This window comes from Heliconius melpomene, chromosome 12 (genome assembly GCF_056956725.1).
Source record: "Heliconius melpomene rosina isolate 202511_hmr_F chromosome 12, ASM5695672v1, whole genome shotgun sequence".
Classification (NCBI taxonomy): domain Eukaryota; kingdom Metazoa; phylum Arthropoda; class Insecta; order Lepidoptera; family Nymphalidae; genus Heliconius; species Heliconius melpomene.
In genome coordinates, this window is record NC_140400.1 from 899,840 (window position 1) to 920,590 (window position 20,751).

The following is a 20,751-nucleotide window of genomic DNA, read 5'->3' on the forward strand; positions in this document are numbered from 1 at the left end:
CGTATACCTGTGTTTTATTAAGACTACATTGCATTCCCATGCAGTGTTAGAACACTCCATTCCCTTTAAGACACTTCCGTTCCTCTCTTTCCATAGATTTTTTTATAAGTTATTGGGTGATGAGTTTCGAAACTTAACGCCAAGCTATGTCTCGTTACTAGAGCGAGGAAATAAAAATATTTCTCTCCCTCGAATAGGAATCAAATCCACAACCGTCACGTTTACAGTCAGATACGACCTTTTTAACTAATTACTGGTTAAAGTTATATTCTAGTATGCAATTAAGAACGATTCGACCTTACACCATAGACATCAAATGTCAATGTCATAGTAAGTTAATAAAATTATACCTAGCTTACATAATATAGCGATTAACCTGGTGGCTGCGCCTGCATGTTCAAATGGAAATAACTACAACTCGTATTTATAAGCCGCTCTCAAGTCTGAGATCAATCTTGATATCGCGTTTTTATTTATAAATTACAAATCAAACATTATTCATTTTATCTACTAACTAAAAAACATGAAAATCGGAAAAACGATCTACGATGTAATAAATTTAATACTAGGTAATAAATTACTATATAATAAATTAGAATTACTTATATATCTTAAAAAGGATAATGCAAATCATAGTGATTCATCATTAAATTCTCTCTGCATGTCCTCAAAAAAAAGACATTCTACAATAATACATTTTTTCCCCAAAACAAGTATAGTTACCTAGGGCCAAGGGCCTAGCGGGCATCCACCCCGGTGAAAGTACCTGGCCTAACTCTTATTTGGTTCATTCACTTCTGACTGGGAGAGGCATGGAGTGACCGATTACAATTTAATCTATTATGTGTTTGTCTGTATGCTTGAAATTATTAAAAATATCAATATACCTTTTGAGGCCCCTGTGGCGCAAGGGGTTGACTGACTGTAAACGCGATGGTTGTGGATTCGATCCCGTTTCGGAGGTATGTTTATATTTAAAAAAAAAATCCGCTTTGGTAAACAAAGCGCGGTGTTTAGTTCTTCCATTTAACACGCATTGTCTCGGATACTAGGCTGCCATTGTTTACCTTACTATTGCCGGGTTGTGCGTAAAGCTAAAAAAAAGAAAAAAATATATATATAAAAAATTACAACACATACTGCTGAATTTGAAATTAAATAAAAATATTATGAAATTTTGTACGTGAATGAATCACCAAAGAGGATGCTCGGAGTGTTGACAGATAAAAAGAGAATTGAATAATTAATATCTGATGTATTCGTGATAATCATTTTTTTTTTACATTTTCCGCTATCTAGTGCAATCACCTCACTGTAAAGAATAAATTTATACTTTAAATCAATTATAAACTCGATAATTTTGAGGAATTAAAAAAAAAACATTATTGGGTTAAATTGGATTAAACTCTACTGGGTTACCAGGTATTCTCTACCTATCCTTCAGTGTGAAATTTCTCGAATTTCTTTTGAAAAAAGAAACACATCATTAACTCAAACTTATCTTATATTAACCCTTAATCAAACAAACTTTATTTTTCGAGTAATTTGAAATCTGGTCACGGCTTTTAGGTAAGTGGGTGCCGTAGATTTCGAAAAACAACTCCTTTTTTTTATAAAAAGGGGGGAAATGGGGGTTTTGCAGTGGGAAATTATTTCCCAGTATCCGGTATTTCAAAGCAAAATATAATTAAGTGGGAAATTATTTCCCATTATCCGGAATAGCTCTCAACTTTTGATATATTTTTACTACAAGTTCTATACATGTAAGTTGCTCCTACTTTACTTGTTTCTTTTTTGTCTTATATAATAAAATTGAAAAAAATACTGTTATATGAGTGAATAAAGTTATAAAATGAAACAACAACGTTAGGAATGATATATAGTTTTAATATAAACTGAAACTTAATTACTAAGAAAAATAATATTATTGAGGTGGAACAGTGTGAAAGGTTTTGAAGCAATTTTTAGCACACAAAGCTACTCCACAGGCGGAACACAGTCTGTTGTTGGTGAGTTTGTGATATGAGATGTTTCTCCTAAGGCTGTCAGTAAGGCATCCGTTGAAATCTGTTGGGCTTGTATAGTAGGCGTTTCTTGTTTATCTTCATTCGATTCGAACCCGAAGATATATTCAAGACGTTGTTCAATTAGGTTATCGTCAAGCTGATTGAGGTAAGTATCGGATGGAGAATGAATGCTATTGACATAGCATGAGTCATCTTCAGAATCTGAGGCTGATAAATCAGACAAGTTGTCTAAATTTTGCACCACCTCCTCCAATTTTTGCTTTGGTAGAACTTTTTGTAACTTTTCGTCCATATTTAAATAGCTAAAACAAATAAAAGGAAGTCTAAACTAACTTGGTAGTCTGAGCAGTACAAATAGTTCTAAAATATAATAGTTATAAAAATCAAGTGAGAAATCACACAAACGCAGTCATAACTCTCGAGAAAGCTCCATATATGAGTTACTCGCTGACAATTTTGTGTAAGTTAGATAAAATTATAAGTAACTATACCTGTTTAGGTACTTATATAGTGCAACAGACAAATTATTTATTGTATATATAGAAATTGGTATTTTTCAAATGCAGGAACAAACAATGGGAAATAATTTCCCACATAATTAAACCTAAGAAAATACAACAAATATCAATGCTGCGAGCCCAAAAACCGTAAGAAACATTCAGAAAACAAGTCTAGTTTACAATATTATTGTGTTTATGCACTTACCAGATTTTTTTCTTCAAAAACTTTTAAATCTTCCGTTTGAACCGGTTTTTTTCACAAAATATTTCAAACTGTGTTTTTGACATTGATATACAATGACAGTTCGCGCCTTAAGACAAAATGTTGCAAATAAATAAAATTAAAAAATTCTGTACGATTATTTTTCCCTAAGGTTGGTACTGATTAGAGTTGCCAAAAACGAAATAAAACAAAAAAATTACAGTAGTGGCATGTGGGAAATAATTTCCCAATATTTGATTAAGGGTTAACTCAAACTTCTAATTAAAAATTTACGTAAACGAGACTGCTCCATACATCTCATGTTCCAAAATTCCAAGGCTGGTGAGAAGAAAGCCCGGAAAGTGACAGTGGAATCCACCGGCGCCGTGCATCGCCTCTAAGAATATAGATCTACAAATATTTATATGCGCTTTTAAGCTTTCATATACAATAAACAGAATTTTTTATATGCATTCTAGTACAATTAAATATATCTGGTAGACAAACCGCGGCGTTCCAAAAATTCCGTGGAGTGGGAGGAAGTGTGAGAACGGAATGCCTTAATCCTAAGTTCTCTCTGTCACCCTGTTATACAGGAAAAATTGATATAAAAATGTATGTAAAAGGCCGTAAAAGATGCCCTATTGTTGTAGGCTTGATTTCCATTAGGGGTAATGAATTATTCACTTTTTCGTTTTCTGGTAACTTGCTTGTGGATCTTAACACTCATTAGCTCGAAGTATGGGCGGCGCGTGAAATACGCGGCGCGTGAAATATAAATAGTATGGGTAAACGGAATGTCCTAACACTAGGTTCCTAGGTTCCTAATAGAATTACTTAAAATTATTATCTTAACATTAAGTTATCTTTAACCTTCCGGGCAAATATTTAAAATCGTTGATGTACTGCCTCTTAGAATATACATATACAAATATTTATTCAGGCTTTAAAGCTTTCTTATAGTCGCGGGATCTAAGTCTCTATGTAACTGGTAGTTGTCTGTCAGTTACTCAGTCGAGTAGAGAGAATAATATTATATTATATAGGATAGTTGCTGACTGTATAAGCTATGGGTTATGGGTTCAATTTCTGCAAGGCATCATTTTTTTTGTATCAGTTTAAAAAGCAATATTGACAAACCCCAATATTTACAAATATATGATAAATTGGAAAACGGAAACACTTGACACTAGGTTCTATTAAAACAAAAAAAAAATAATAGAAAAAATCTTTCTTATTCTTATATGTATAAAATATATCAATTATATAATTATATATCTATGTTCTTATTATAACTAATTTACAAGGTAAGGATATGAATACATGTTTACTTTTTTTTCAACTTGAACCTGTTTCCTTCGAAAGTGATCCTATCGAGCCTAATGGTTACTTTCACCTCTATTCTATTGCAAGTTCGATGACATCCCAAAAAGCTGAACTAAGCTTCGACGCCCGTCAATTTTGTTTAGGATAATAGAAAAGTATGTAATTTATTATTTTGTTTGATTGTATGTAAACAATTGCAACTTTTATATTATTTAATATTAAATATAATATAATGCATTCATATAATTAATTTTTTTCATAATTTTTTTCTACCCTTGTTCTTTTTTTATGATATGGCTGAACAAATTTCGGTACTTAATATTTTCCATTTATTAAAAAAAAAACAAGAAAAGAAAAACGCGATTTCATGAATATTTTACACAATACCATTAAAATATTCCTCTTTAAATTTTATATTATACCAAAATCAATCTCCCTACAAAAAATTACAGTTGTCAAAGTAATTTTTTTTTCTTTCTTCTTTTAACTACAACTACTAACTTATACTGATCTAACACTCGATCACCAAAACTGCAGTGTCAACTAGAGGTCGACGCACGCGCGTGTACAGACGCAGGGTGTACCTAAAAGAGACCCATTTTTCTTTTCTATACCCTCTAAAATTCCGCTATTTATAGGGATACACAATATTTAATAAATGAAGTCATATATGATGAGGGTGATGATGAAGATGATGATAGCGTTTGGCGCTCCCTTCTTTGTGGTTACCCCGCAAGGGATAAAGCGTGAAGCTAGTAAAAAACGAAATACAAAAATCTATTTTTTGCCCATTTCTATATGTATTCTAAGAAATCCTGTTAAGTTATTACTACTACACTCTCCAAGGTCTATTTCTTATAATAGAAGTATAAAGAAAACGATACCATTTATCATAAACTTCTTTATGTTATTTTTTTAAAGAAAGAACACTAGAAAAGATTTCAGTGCTAAAATATTCCAAATTCCCTATTTTTCGCTCTTTTTTTTTATGAAAAATAGTCCATTTTCTCCACCTAGTGTACAGTGCACGTGCAAGGACGGGTCGCCGACCGCCGCCCGCGCAGCCTCCGGGAAACTTGTGAGTTAGTTTTCACTACACTACCTCTACCACAATAGTGAAATTTTTGTATATAGATCATCTTTAGTTTTTTTGTACTAATTATGATATAATTATTTACCTTTTGTTTTAAGTATATGTTACATATGTATATTAGTATTTTTGAGGCCGTCGTATATAACTGTAAATGCGATGCTCGTGGATTTAATTTTCAATTGGGTAAATTTATTAATTTCATTTCCTCGCTCTAATAACAAGATGAAGAGCAGCGTTGAATTTCGCCTCTTATGTCAAAAATAGAGTGGAAACTTAAAAAAGTGGGGAAGGAGTGTCTTAACGATAGGTTTCATCTTTTTACTCTACTAAATGCGGGGTACCACTCGAAGCTAAAACGAAGATTAGTTGAGAGTTTGGAATTGATACAAACAAACACTTTACCTTTATAATAGTAGTATATATGGACCAAAACGTTGTGTCATCAAAGTAAAAATTCCTATAAACGAAACAATCGCATGAATGAAAGTTGCGGAATAAGCAGACCACCAACAGTGGTGTTCATAATCTTCTTAGAATGTATAATTTTAAGCTTTTGTAGCGTTAATATACTACGTACTTATTATTTAAGTTATTATAAATGGCCACCTACGTGATACGGGAAGTTTCGTATTTATACCTCGGTTTTATAAAAAATAAATAAAATCAGCTTCACGCTGTGTCTCGTACACAGCAGGGTAGGCAGAGGAAATCTAGTGTTAATACACTCTGTTTTCCACTTACTGCAGAATTTTTTAAGTCTTTGCGTGTTTTGTGGCGGAACTTAACGTCGGGCTTTTGCCTTAAGTTTCATGATGACCATATAAATATATAAAAGAGGGAGTCTGAGATCAGTTTTTTAGGTTATATTACATACGAGGCACTATGCAATGACTGTAACGCGGCAGTTGTAGGTTCGAAATCAATTTGGGTTACTGAATTATTATTTGTTAATATTTTAATTTCTTCGCTCTGGCACCAAGGCCAAAGCCCGGCGTTGAGTTATGCCACTCAACACGCACTGCCTCGAAAAATTCGGCAGAAAAGGAAAACGGAGTGTCTTAACATTAGGTTTCCTCTTCCTAATGTGAAGCTGATTTTAATTTTAAGTGGAATAGAGTATAAATAGTGTATCAGCACAATTAAATAAAGAAAGGAGAACGGAAACTCTTGACATAAATTTCCTCAATATATTGCTTTAATATATTACATTATATAATAATTACATAAATATCATGACATTTTGACCGTGACAATCACGTGACGTTCAAATTTTGTATTCATCTCTACGTAACATAGTCTAGGAGGTGGTTGTTAATAAGAAGTTAATTATGACTTAAATATTCTAGATTGCCTTATACTACAAGGAAATAAATATCTGGAGATATCTAGTCCTAAACCTTATAATAAAAAAAAAGTTATTAAAACAAAAACGTAATGTCAAAATTGAAAAGTTTTTCCATACAAATACTTAGTACATGTAGGTGTATAACGAATGTCAGAAGCATCAGCTGAAGCATTTTTGCGGTACTAATAGTGTCATAGACAAAGGTTTAAACTTAATTGTTAAAATAAAAAAAGTCATATAGAGCCTACTTTAAAGCAACTGCCTCTCGGCCTATGATAAATAGATGGCGCTAGTATAGAAGACATTATTACAGTCCCAGCGTTATGTAAACTCGGCAAGTGCAAGTAGACCGGAACGTCGACGCTACAGGTTGCTTTAAATCGTACTATAAATATAAATATATACATATATTTTGTTAGTACTTAACTATAGGCCATCGAAACAAGATATTTCCCAATTTAGGGGTTTATTATCAATTTTGGGGAAACTTTATTTATATTTACTTAGTGGTCCGTAGTTGAGTTACACTATTTTCAAATAGATCCAAAGTTAAAAAAAAGTAGCGGAACATACGAGACTCTACACTACTCGTTACCACAGCTACGAAAAGAAAATATTAAATATTACATCCTCTCGAATGGAAACTGAACCCACAAATACCAAGTTACCAGTCGGACTCTGCGCTGCTGCGCCATGACGGCCTCATTAGTATTAAATATTCTGAATATATATTTTTACACACTCTGTATAGTAAAGTTGAAATCGCAACCAGTTTTACGCAAGAGCGTGCAAATCGAGACGAATAGAATCACTTCCTAAGAATTGACATACTTTCATTCGGTTTAAAAAAGTTTTTTTGTTTTAAAAAAATAATAATTACAAGAAACAAAATTAATTTTTATTAAGCGCTTTATATAATTTCTATTTTGTAATTATTATAATGCAGTTTATGCTTAGATTTGGAGTTTCTTTTTTTTGTCTAGTGTTAGGTGAGGCAGTGATTTGAAAGATTCAAGCGTATAAATGTTGTTACTTTATTTTATCTATAGGTAAAGACGAAGTCGTGGTGCGATGTGTCAATGTGGGATTGTAAACATGGCTGTTGTGGATTTTATTCCAACTCGGAGAAATTAATTATTTTCACTTCTTTACTGTGGTATATTATGTAGCGTTGAGTTCCGCCTCTCAACACTCAATGTCTCATAAATCGAGCGGAGATTGAGGAACGAGTTTTTTATTAGTGGCACATTTCTCCACAGTTAGCTAATAAACCGGGGCCGGGGGTCTGGTCCAAATCCTCACCTTGCAACAACACAACACTCTTTTGTAAGTGTTCATAACCATTCAAATTGAATACTCGACATCCTCTGCCTGCACTGTTATTTGCGGGATACAGTGTAAAGCTTTAAAGACGTGAAGATATTAAATCAGGATTTGAACCCACTATCATTATGAACACGTGTCAGACACGTTTATTGACTCCAGGTAGATTATGCGATATCAATCATTTGGTAATATGAAAATAATGTCGAGTGTTGTAGACTTCGTTGACTGATAATGGCTCGAAACATGTTTTGAATATCGTACATTAGCTTTGTGAGGTTTTTTATTATACTTCAGAAGTTCTATTTTTTAATAATACAAAATCGTAATAAACCAACCAGTCGGTGTCTCTGTGTTGAGTTCCGTCACTCGAAAATGGCTTCAGAATTCGGCGGAAAATGGGCAACGGAGTATCTTAACACTAGGTTTTCTCTGCCTACCCTGCTGTGAGCGGTATATGGCGTGACGCTAAAAAATTAAGAGAAGACCCACAATTTTATAATTTAAGAACAGTTGTTTCTACGGGTATGCCCCATCTCTAGTCCAGAATCAAAAACAGCCTAAAAACAATAAAAAATCAGCAATTTTTTGAGATCGGGAATGTCCCTCGTAGATTCAGTTCATACAGTAGAAATATTGTACTCGTGCACCGCTCTTTCTTTTTTTAACTTCACGCTGTATCCCGCACATACCAGTTTAGGCAAATGGAACCTGGGAACTTAGTATTAAGATACCGTTCGTCACTTTCCGCTGGATTCCAGATGCATTACGTACATACAAAAAAGGTAAAAATGCAAATTCTCTTGCAATTTAAATATATAGTAGATACCTATATATGAATATATTTCAATATCATAATCGCATATTCACCTTCTCCGTTATCAGTTGTGCATTTTTATCGTGCACTGATCTCAGAGTGCATTGATACGTATGTATGAATAATAAAGAAATAAGGCAAGACCTTGCGTTTGTTTTTAGAGGGTTCCGTCTAATATATACTTTTTATTTTTTTTTTACTATTTTTTTTAGAAGTTTTCAAAAGGATTTTTATGTCTTCTATTTCATTATTTAATGAAATTTTGGTATGCATTTTTTTTGGCTATAAACAGGAATCCCGCTGAGTTTCGCAGTAACTTGTAATGAATTGGGGATAAATTATTTGACGTTCAAAAATTGAAGCATGTAACTTTTTATTTTGAGAAAATAGTTTTAATGTAATTTTGATGTGAACTTTTAATGAAAAGTTCGTTTGGTATATCGAAAGGTATAGGTTAATACCTATACCTTTCGATGGGCGTAGGCAAAGGTGCCCAACTCAGAATGGTCTTGTACCCAACCCATAAATTTTTCTTAAAAAAAATTGCCCTGAAAAATAAAAATTAATCCTATTACACGAACATATATATCTCCTTAAAGCTAAAGTCCAGGCCCCCTCCAGAACATACCTAGACCCTAGTAAGCAAAAATGCCTATCCCACAAAATGAGGAAATGCATAGAGATAAGAAAAAATAATATGCTTAATCTAATTTTTACTGTCAGATAAAGTGCATAGTTCTAATAAATAAACGTATTATGCAAATATGATAAAAGAAGGTGTGAAATTCTTTTCCTTGTTTGCGAAATGTTTGTGTCATCTTTTTATTGCCTTTTTTGTAGCTTCACGCTGTATCCTGCATAATTATAGGAGGGTAGGCAGAGGGAACCTAACCTCACTTTTCGCCGTTTTTTTTTAAGATGTTGAGAGGTGGAACTCACGCCGCTCTTTGATTTGCTAACAGAGCGAAGAAATTGAAACATAGCATGGTGCGGCGTTGAGTTCCACCACTCAACACTCAATGCCTTTATAAATGGGTCGAGTGTGGAACGGATGTGTCTTAATGAGCATCTTAATATTAGGATTGTGTGCGGGATACAGTGTGAAGGGCAATGATTGATTGAAAATATTAACTGCAAGTTAGATTTCCACGTTCTGATATCAAAACAAAACGCGGCGTTCAGTTCCGCACCTCAAGCAATTTTTTTTCCGTAAGTTCGGAAATGACCGGCCATCAGTAGGACTACGTACTAATTTGTTATCGCATTTTGAATACTAGAAATCATATTTGAATAAGGTGCGTTTTCTAATTCTTCTCTAAATGTATATTATTTTAATGATATCAGGAATAACAAATAAAAAATGTATCAAAAATATATTTTTAATACATAATTTTTTTGTTTCATAAATTTCAATAATGCGCCGTCTATTGTCGATTTTCAGTACTATATGTTGCTAGTCCTCAATAGATGGCGCCAACTATCTTAAATAAATTATAATTAAACCAGTGTCATATATTTAAAACAATTAGTGACACATATTTATATTATAAAAGATGATATTTATAAATAATAAGCACATTTTGAAATATGTATAATCAGCTTAAATGATTAGTTTACAATAATAATAGTTCTTAAAATTGACACTAGGTGGTAATAAAATAATAATCTATGTAAAATAATTGTAATACAAATTGTATGTATGAACATGAAGAACTCAGAGTTTTAACATCATGTACTCTCTGCCATAGTAATATGATTTAACAGATTTTGTATTAAGCCTACATATTTTAAATTTAATAATATTTATTCACACTATAATACTAAAAATAAAACACAAAATACACACACAAAAGTATATAAGCAACAATTGTTTTTTTTCGTCTTCTGAGATAGAGGGCGCTGTATAACAATTTCTCATATTATAACGAAGTCGTTGCCCATCGATCCTTCTACTATCGACTGTACATTGAATTTTGAAGCAATTTTAACGAATAAACAGAACGATTCAATAGGATTTTATTTTTGTATATTAGTATAGGAAAATTAATCATTTATAATTTACAGTATACTAGAAGAACTTGCTCTTTCATCATCATATTCTTATTTTGAAAAGTATTTATAAAACGTATAAAAATATTAATTTAACAGCGGGTTCGACTCCTGCTACGTTCAAATTTTCATTACGTTTCTTAACTATATTCCTGAAATTCCTTCTCATTGTCACTAAAAACAACATCTTGCAGCGCCAAAGCTCTCAAGAGTAGTTCCGATTCATTCTTCTCAACGTCCAGTTCTAGAATCCATTCATTAATCATATTTGACAGATTAATTTCATCCATTGTTTTGTCGTCTGGAACATTATGTGGTTCATACATGATTCTTCTGTAGTTTCTTCTAATTAGAAAACCAGCCTCTTTGAGTTTCTTCTTAGCGAGGTGCAGGAAAGTGGGCGATTGGAGGGTCTCTCGTAGCCAGTTCTTGATTTTATTTTTCTTTTCTTCTACGCGGGCTTTGAACCTGTGATTCAAATTTGATTGTTATTTTTATATATAGCTAAGTAGGCAGAGGGGGTTACAAGCAAATAAAAATATAGTATACCTATATTAATATTTTAATGTAACCTACTTCTTCAACTCTTGTTCTCGTCGTCTAGCCTTCAGTATGTTCTCTTTCAATTCAGGTACAGTGTACGCTTCATTCGCGGCTATAGTGAGTTCCACCCACTCGGTAATTTCCGACACGCGGCTGTAAACACCGGGTGACTGGGGATCCCCACATTTTTTACCACCAAAGGATACAAGCCCCATTAATATACCGTCTCTTACTGCTGGTCCTCCTGAGTCGTGCTGAAAATAATAATATCTGGGTCTTTTTCATCTTTAGAGGCCATCTTTGGTGGCAGTGGTTACGAGTTCGAATCACACTCTGGATTATGAATTATTTACTCGTTCTAACAACACGGCAAAGCACATCGTTGAGCTCCGGTTCTCGACGCACAATGTCTACAAGTTGACCCGATTTTGAGTGGGGAACGTAGTGTCTTGACACTGTGTGCTTTTTGCCTACCCGCTGCCTCACTGCGTTACAGACGGACCCAAGCCGGCTTAGAGGCTTACTTATAAAGTATAGATATAGGACAGATTATATATTATCACAGATCAAAAAACATATATAACCTGTCCTGTAACTATAAAAATAAATATTTCCCTTAGTAAAGTAAAAATCTACAACCATATGCGAGTATTTTTATGATACTATAAATTTTTATGATATCAATTTATACGATTGAAGATATTGCTATCTTATTTTCAGAGGAGTTGAGTTACAGCTTTACGCTGTATCTTGAATCTAGCAGGGCAGGCACAGGGAACCTAGTTAACCTAGCGACACTCAGTTCTCCACTCGCCGTCTAATTGTCACGCAATATGCATGTTAAGTGGCGGAGCTTAACGCCGCGCCTTGTCTTGTTACCATAGCGACGAAATTAAAATAATTAATTGCTCCGTGTAAGAATCGAACTCACAACCGCTGCGTTTATCGTGTCGCTGTCGCGTTGCTGCGCCACTACGGCCGCCATTTTACTGATGTCAATTTATGCGATTGGAGATATCGCTATATTTATTTTATGCGCGCGGCTTCGCCTGCCTAATCTTATTATTATAATCTAATTTTACAAAATGCTTAGATAATATAAAGCATATCCTAATGTAGGTACAAGCTATATTATAACAGTTTACAGTACAACTCCTTAAGGTTAGTGTTCATCTAAACTCATTTAGTAGTTTAAGGGTAAAAGTGGGACAAACATACATGCTAACAAGTTTTCACATTTACAATATTAGTAAGAAGGATGTTTACATTGCAAGCGTCCTTCCCCCCGGTAGCATATCCGGCGCACAGCATTCTCGGTGTTATATAAAAACTGTAGGCCTTTTGACAATCCTCGAGACGCATTACGGGCACTGGTACGAAACGTAGCCTATCTGGGATGTTGCCATATCCTGATTCCTGAAAGGAAGATGCCCCTTTAGCCAACGGGAACCTAGTGTTGAGAATACTCAATTCCCGACTCCGAGTGGTGGAACTAAACGCCACGCTTTATCTTGTTACTAGAGCGAAGAAATAAAAATAATTACTTGTTACTTATATATATTAAAAAGTAGTGTTAGTACTAAGTTAAATATTCGAATCCGATTCATGATACCTAATATTAATAATTTCTATCTTCTTATTGAGAGTTACTTATGTTACCAAAATAAGAAAGTAAATAGTATTATTTTTTTCACAGTATGTAGAGGGAACCTAGTGTTAAGGCATCTTCTGTTTGTGCCCAATTTTTAAGACGTTGCGTGTTGAGTGGCGGAACTCAGCACAACACTTTGAGCGAGCAAGTAAAAATAACTCGGGGTAATCTGCAAACGTGTATCGAACCCACACCCGTCGTGTTTATAGTCTAACGTGGTTCACGATAGCCTGACAGAAAATATGGTAGGAATACAAAACTTACATGAATACTGCCCCATCCACTAACTATCAATATATCGTCAACGTCGATACCGTAGTCCTGCGCGGGTAGGTTCAGTACTGCGATATTCCTACCGATAGGTAGTGGACGATCCAAGCGTAGTAAGGAATAGTCAAAGTCTGCGTTGCCTGGAGAATACTGTGGCGCGAAAAATACCTGAAAATATATATGCTTTAAGAACAATTAGACTAGTCATGTTGCAGGGGTACAAGCGTATGACTGTAAATGCAACAGGTCATGGGTTCTATTCCCACTCGAGGAAATTAACAATATTTACCGTTTTCATTTCCTCGCTCTGGTGACGAGGCAAAGCGGGGCGTTCAGCCACACCACTCAACAACGCAATGCCTCCATAATACTGCGGAAAGTGGAGAACGGAGTATCTAAATGGAAACGGAGTGTCTCAACACTAAATTCCTAAAAAAGCTAACAGAAAAAATGTACAATCGTTCTACTGCGCTATGATGTCGCTAATAGCTTTCATTATACCTTATTTACTCTAGCTTGATAGCCGCCTCGGTTGTGAAACGAGCTTCCAGCTCTTATGATAAAAGGCAAAAGTTTCCTTTTGTCTCCATCATAAGCTCTGAAACAATTAAAAGTTTTATATGAAAAATTAATTGTTGTCTCGCTGTAAATAGTTAACGCAAATTACGGCTCCTTAAGTTCTGTTGATAGTATCAGATTTAATGTGGTAGGTATACAAGATTTTCAAATTTGTTTTGCTTTTATAGCTTCATGCTGTATCCTGTATATAACAACCCTCCCGTATATATGCGGGATAAAGCGTGAAGCTGACAGACCAATTAGTGCAAAGCGATCATTTTCCACACACCGCCTTATTTTAGAGATCTAGCGTAGTGTGTTGGAATGTGAAACTCAACAACGCCCTATGTCTTATTAATAGAGTAAGAAAATGAGAGTAACTAAAATATGAAAATAACAGATCCACCAGTTCTCCAGAACACTCCCCATGATAAATGCGGTAGAGAACGCTCAGCAAGATAACATCATACGCAAAGCCAAAGTGTCTAAGCTTTCACAGATTGTAGAGTCCCCAACGATTCGAACGGCTTTAAGTTGTATGCCATTAAATGATTCAAGCTGATACGGGGATGCACCAGTTCAGCGATGAGAACAGTACTCCATTTGAGGCCGAAACTGGAGCCTATACAGGGCCAGGGTCCGCCACTCAACGAGCAATGTGTCGAATTCAGGCGGAAAGTGGGCATCGGAGTGTCTTATCAATAGATTCATTGCCTATTGCCAAACGAAAAATGAATCAAAAACATTTACTTGATAAATATCTAGAAATTCCGTCACAAAGGCGCCTACATAATTGTTATTAGGGACAAGTTAATAAAGAGTAATTGAATTTTTATTGAAATTTTTTGTAAAAAGCAAATTGTACATTTCTATTCGGTCGTGGCTTTGGCTCCTTGCCAATACTCCCCACTACGACAGTTACGGTGCGACCGCAATTATTTAACATTTTGTTAAATGATATATTTTTGGTTATTGGCAATTTTTTCATTTTAGGAGGTAAACGAAGGAGCCTGATGGATTCCCTCAGTTCTCATTATTCTCATCGTGATGCGTTGGACAGCGTTTGACTATAAGCACGATGGTTGTGTGTTTGGATTCCTTTTCATGGTAGTGATCGTATTAAAATTAAGTTTATATCAACTTTGGTAGACAAGAAACGGATATAAGTTCCGCCATTCAACATATAATGTCTTCAAAATTAAGCGGAACACTAGATTCCTTCTGCTCACCATGCTATTCAGGAAGAAAGCGTTAAATTATCAATTTCTCAAGAGAAATCGATCGTTTTACCAATAAATCTTAGAGTAACTCACGATTCAAAGCAATGACCAGCTGTCAAAATCCATTGTTCATCTATAATAGACCCTCCACACCAGTGCTTCCCGTGGCTTGAAATAGCCACGTTATAAGGATACATGCTGATGCTGGTCTCCATGCCACCAACTATGCGCCGCACGGCATATGTGCGGAATGCCCACGCTAATTTCTTGTCGTTTTTAACTGAAATTTTGAACTATTAGGTAAGTTTTGTAATATTTTATCATAGGATTTAACTGTCAACGGGTTCTATCTCCACTCGTAGGATTTCTTTTTTTATCGTAATAAGACTAAGCGTGGCATTGAGTTGGCAGTGCAGTGACTCCAGAATTGTGCGGAAAGTAGGAGAGGGAAGTGTCTTAGTGGGAACAGAGTGTCTTAATACTAGGTTCCCAGATTCCCTCTGCAAACCAGCAGCACCAGCAAAACTTCTGCAAAACTTGCATTTGGTTAAGATAAAAAGAAGTTAGGTTAAATTAAGTGCGAAAAATAACAGTTACTATTAGGTTACGTGTAACAGATAAACATGAGCTTGAAAATTGTCAGAATTCAATTTTCATTTGAAATAACTTTTGAAAAAATCTAAATTTTCTATATTGACGTTCAGACAGATAAATTGACAAGATATCGACGACATGCACTTTAGTTTCCTGTTTCAGTTTGTTTCTCATATTGCAATATTGTGAGCATATAGATATTGTGACGCAGTGGCAAACCGCCTAACTGTAGACGCAACGGTTATGGGTTCGATGCTCACTCGGGGAAGCTAATTATTTTAATTTCATCTTCTCTCTAGTAGGAAAGTTAGACGGTTCGCGAGGAACGGAGTGTCTTAACTCTAAACACTAGAATTTTGGTAAACTTCAATATACGTGAAAAAGCGTGATGCTTACAAAATTAAACATAATTTCATACAAAATTTACCTGTATTTGACTTCCTTTCATTTTCTATGCGATATCTCTTTGTAATATTGTCATGTTTAAATCTATACCTCTCTTCTAGTAGACTAACAATTTCTTCTTCACTCACACTCGATTCATCATCATTGGGAACAAAATTTACAAGTTTTTCTCTATTAATATTGGAGTCTAATTCAAGTAAATTTAAATTAAGCACCAGGTTAATCAATAAAATAAATAAGAAAATGATACATTTTAAAAATATTTTCATTTTGAGGTGGTTTTTTTAAATGTTCATAGTTTCAATGCATTTTTGCTACAACATATTAGTTACAAACCTACTGACATTTTATAGGTATTTTTTATTACATTGACTATTATTCTTTCATTGAATGGTATATGTATATATTATTTATGAAAAATATGATGATTTATATGTTTGTACTATTTCAACAAACCTTAATTACTGTCTCGTAAAGAAAAAAAATTCTTAGCTACACTGTTGTGGGTTCGATTCTCACTCATAAAAATCTTTGTATGGGTCCCTCAATTTACCCTGTTTTGCAAGAAAAACCGGGCAAGTTTAGAAAAACAGAAGGATATTTGTAAAACATGAGGCGAAAGAAAAGAGAATTGGACCATTGTATAGAAGACCGACCGATGCCGCGTGATCATCTACCCTCTAATTAGAAGTTACCTTACGTAACATATTACTATACCAATACTCGAGTAAAGTTGGAGCAAGTGCATAGTATTAAATTTATGATCTTTTTACGATTAATATTATCGTTTCAACGTGTTGTTTGTACTAGTGGGTTGCGTGTATACTCACCTTAATACAATATTCAATGTTTTGTCCCTTGAAGTCTTGTCACTACCTTATATAATTCTCTATTCCCCATTTTCTTTCCGTTTTTTGGGACAAAGGTCGTTGAATGGGTGTACTTAACGCAGCATTATATATTACCAGAGCGAGGAAATCAAAGTAATTTATTTCTCCAAGTGGGACTCGAACCTAAAACCGTCGAGTTTAATCAGACGCGAATCGTTGCGCCACATCGGTCTCAAATATATAAATGTCTTATACTATACTTAGCAGTAACTTTGACCTAGAAATTAAAAAGTTTTCATGTTTTTTCAGCATATTTGTAAAATTTTCATTAAAACAAAGCCCGTAAGTCGTCATTTAGTTTTTAACGTTCATTTCAGTGGAATGCCTTTGTAATACAAAGCGAAGGCTTTCGAATGAGGACGTCGAGTCACAAGTGCTTATATGTGACTTCACTTACGGAAAATGTTATATTGCAATTTTAGTAACGACACCGCCGCGGCCGCATTTCGGTCCCGGCTGTCCTCGGATTTTAGTAGATTCGATTCTCATTCGGGGTAATGATTTAAAAAAGTATAAAAAACATATATTTTAGACAAGACGTGGCGTTAATCTTCCTCATAATCATAATCTTCCTCACATGAAATATCACAAATAAATTAGGAAATTGTAAAGGTCCTGACTAGACTCTTGCTTGCTTGCAAAAATATTTTTTTTATCGTTAGCGGCTCTGCTGGGTTATAAGGAAATGAAAATATTAAATATTTAGTTCTTAACTGTCCGAAAAATTGGATGAAAAATGTGTGTAAAGTGGGGAACGCAATGTCTTAGCACTAAGTTCCCTTTGTCTATCCTGCTATATGCGGAATACAGCGGAGAATACTAATAATACAAGTAAATTCTTGCACGGATGTTAAAAAAATAAAGTTTTAATTTACAATTTGCTATCGAAAGTATAAGAAATAATGATTAAAAAAGCGAATGTCGAAACTTTAACTATAAAACATGCGAAGGTCTCGGAACAATTGCTTCTGCTGTTGCATAACGAACAAAAAATATATTCGAATTCTTCATAGAAATAAATTAAAATATCCTCAGAATTATTCAGCAAGTAGGTTTTTAATGGATCCCATACAAATGTAAGTGAGTATTCGAGGATGATAACAGATAACAGTATCTGAAAAAAAAAGAGAAAATAAATTTAGTAAGTTTTTTTAATATTAAGGCCATCTCGGTGCAGTGGAACAGCGACTGACCGCAAACGATGGTTGCTGGTTGGATTCCTTGGCGGAATAAATTATTTTCATTTCTTGGCTCTGGTAGGCAAAGCGTAGTGTTACATTTCGCTACCACAACACGCCATGTTTTGAATTCGGGAGGAAAGTAAGGAGTGCAGTGTCTTGGCACTACATATTCGGCATACATATAAAGCATGAAAAAAGGTTAAATTAAACGCAATGGTTGAAATCACTACAAAGAAAAATGTTTTCATGTTCAAGATACATTCACTAGAATTTTTTTTCTATATTGTCATATATGTAATAATTTCCATATTATATATATTATGAGAATACAAACACAAATACAAATTATTTTTTACTCAACCAATAGTGACGACTTTTGGTTGAGTAAGAAATAACTTGTGTGTTGTGTAACTGAACGCCGCAATTGTTAGAAAAATATAAAGTTTGTAAATATAAAAAAATGCACTTACTTCTATCAAAAAACATATAGAAAATAGATTATGTCGTATAACATATGGAATTATATTGATTCTCTGCAATATAAGGCTTGTACTCAAAAGGAAAACTAATTTTGATTGCACATGCTCGCCAGATAAAATATCACCTGCTAGGAAAGTTGACTTAAAATAAACAATTTCTGACTGTAAGGGTGACGGTTGCGGGTTCTATCTCCACTCTAGGTAATTTTGAATATATTTTTATTTCCACGCTCTGGTATCAAGAGAAATCGCACCTTGGAGTTCCGGCACTCAACACGCAATGATTCGAAAATTGGATAGTGGCAGGTTGGCAGAAAACAGAGTGTCTTAACACTAGGTTCCCTCTGCCCTGTTAGGTGTGTAGGCCACGGGTAACACTTTCCTTCCCTTTTCTTTAGCACAATGCCACGTTTTAGTTTATTTTGTCTTGTTGCTAGAGCGATAAAATTAAAATAGCTTATTCCCCAGAGTGGGAATCGAACCCACCACCATCGTACTTACAGTCAGATGCGGCGCAGCTGCATCACGACGGTCTCAAGAAAACAATATGCAGCTTACCAATATGTAATAAAGAAAAATTGTTAATAAGTAAGGAAAGTGCAATTGTAATTGCACCTACGCTAGTCATATATTAAAATTTTACACACTAAATATTATAGTAAAATAAAATAGAATTATTATACAAAATATATGATAAGAAATTGACTTATTTCTACATGACATTTGTCAACGTAACTTAGAAAACAGATAATAACAGAATCAATTCTAATTAAAAGTTTTATTAATAATCAGTAAAGGTTACAATTTAATTATCTTTACGAAACATTAATTTCTCTTTGTTACATACTACATCTCCACGCTCAATTCATTTTAAAGACATTGTGCTACGCGGTGTTAAACGCCCATTACTTTCGTTTCCCACTTTCCGCCAAATTCTCGAGGCATCGCGTGTTGAATGACGTAACTGAACGCCACGCTTTACCTTGTTAACATAACGAGAAAATTAAAAAAATATATATTTTATTACCTCGAGTGTGAATCGAACCACAACTGTCTCTGGCGCTTACAGTTGCACGCTTGTGTCCTCACACCACCACACCCTATGATATTATACATATATAAACGCCACTTTAATTAAGCTCGCAATCAAACGTGCAAATGCTGCCAAGCTTTTCATCAACCATCGATTAGTTAAAAGCCGTTGACATTTTCACTTTTCGTTTTTTTCCATATTTCCCGAAGTGAAAGAAATTAGAGACAATTCACTCTGTAGCTTAGTGTTATGATGCTCCAATCTCTACTTTTTGTCAAATTTTCGAGAAAACACAACGTCTATCTGTAAACGCGATGGTTGTGGGTTCGATACCCACTGGTATAAATAAATGATTTACATTTTCTTGTTAAGATAACAAGACAAAACGAAGCCACCAAGTTCTGTCTGCCTACCCTGATTGGTGTGCGGGATATAGCGTAAACGAAAAAAACATAATCGTTGCACTAAATCAGCGATATTATATACGTTTTATATGAAAAAAAAATAACATTTAATAATCTCCATAATAGATACGAGATCGTGTAAACGGACTCTAAAAAACAATAGAGCTGTTTGCATTGGAAGAATAAACATTCGTCCACGTTTTATTTCTAGATGACATATTTTTCTCTTCACATTTCTGCATTATGCTCGGTCGGCCGGTGTTTTTATAACTGGTATCATTTTGAATATAGATACTATTGACGATGGTTTATTTATTTTATAGGGAGGTAATATGCTACTAGTTTATATGTTAGTTGGTTTTGGTTTTGGATTTGATTCTCTTTTACCCGAATGGATACGAGGCAGATATATGCATATGAGATGCAGCGAGGAGCAAAAAATAACAAATCTTTTTAGCTAGATATCCTATATCTGTATATTGGTATAAAAACTGTATTTCTACATTTACTTTAAAAAAACATTTATCCGTTTATAAAGCGAAAAACGAGTATTTCACCAATATATAGAAAAACAAAATTAATTGAGTATTTCCGGTTAACCTAGAATTGTGAAATTTGGCAGCTAGCATCCAAAGGTAGTACTAGTTCAAGAAAAATCTGAAACTAAACATTTGTGGTTAAATTCTAAAAAGTAATAGCCTTAAAGGGGGGCAAAATTTGGTATTAAAGCCGCTAGTTGAGTGAGTTCAAGTGAGATGAAAGGGCTGGGGCTAAGCTAATTCTGAAATTCAAAAAAAGCTCGATCGTTCCAATTTTTGTACGGAACCCAGGTTGGTCCCGC

The 20,751-nt window shown here is 34.3% G+C and overlaps 2 protein-coding genes across 2 annotated transcripts; both read right to left on the reverse strand.

Annotated features, from left to right (window-relative positions):
- Nucleotides 1-10,428: 10,428 nt before the first annotated feature.
- Nucleotides 10,429-16,212, reverse strand: LOC146533315 (uncharacterized). Its single transcript, XM_085194877.1, has 7 exons — nucleotides 15,937-16,212; nucleotides 15,018-15,204; nucleotides 13,648-13,744; nucleotides 13,141-13,314; nucleotides 12,492-12,641; nucleotides 11,259-11,479; nucleotides 10,429-11,150 (listed from the first exon to the last, which is right to left on the reverse strand). Exons 1-7 carry the CDS (start codon nucleotides 16,190-16,192, stop codon nucleotides 10,823-10,825), a joined length of 1,413 nt encoding a protein of 470 aa, XP_085051003.1. The 5' UTR covers nucleotides 16,193-16,212; the 3' UTR covers nucleotides 10,429-10,822.
- Nucleotides 16,213-17,684: 1,472 nt separating this feature from the next.
- Nucleotides 17,685-20,152, reverse strand: LOC146533316 (uncharacterized). Its single transcript, XM_085195241.1, has 3 exons — nucleotides 20,143-20,152; nucleotides 18,465-18,598; nucleotides 17,685-17,927 (listed from the first exon to the last, which is right to left on the reverse strand). Exons 1-3 carry the CDS (start codon nucleotides 20,150-20,152, stop codon nucleotides 17,685-17,687), a joined length of 387 nt encoding a protein of 128 aa, XP_085051367.1.
- Nucleotides 20,153-20,751: the final 599 nt, after the last annotated feature.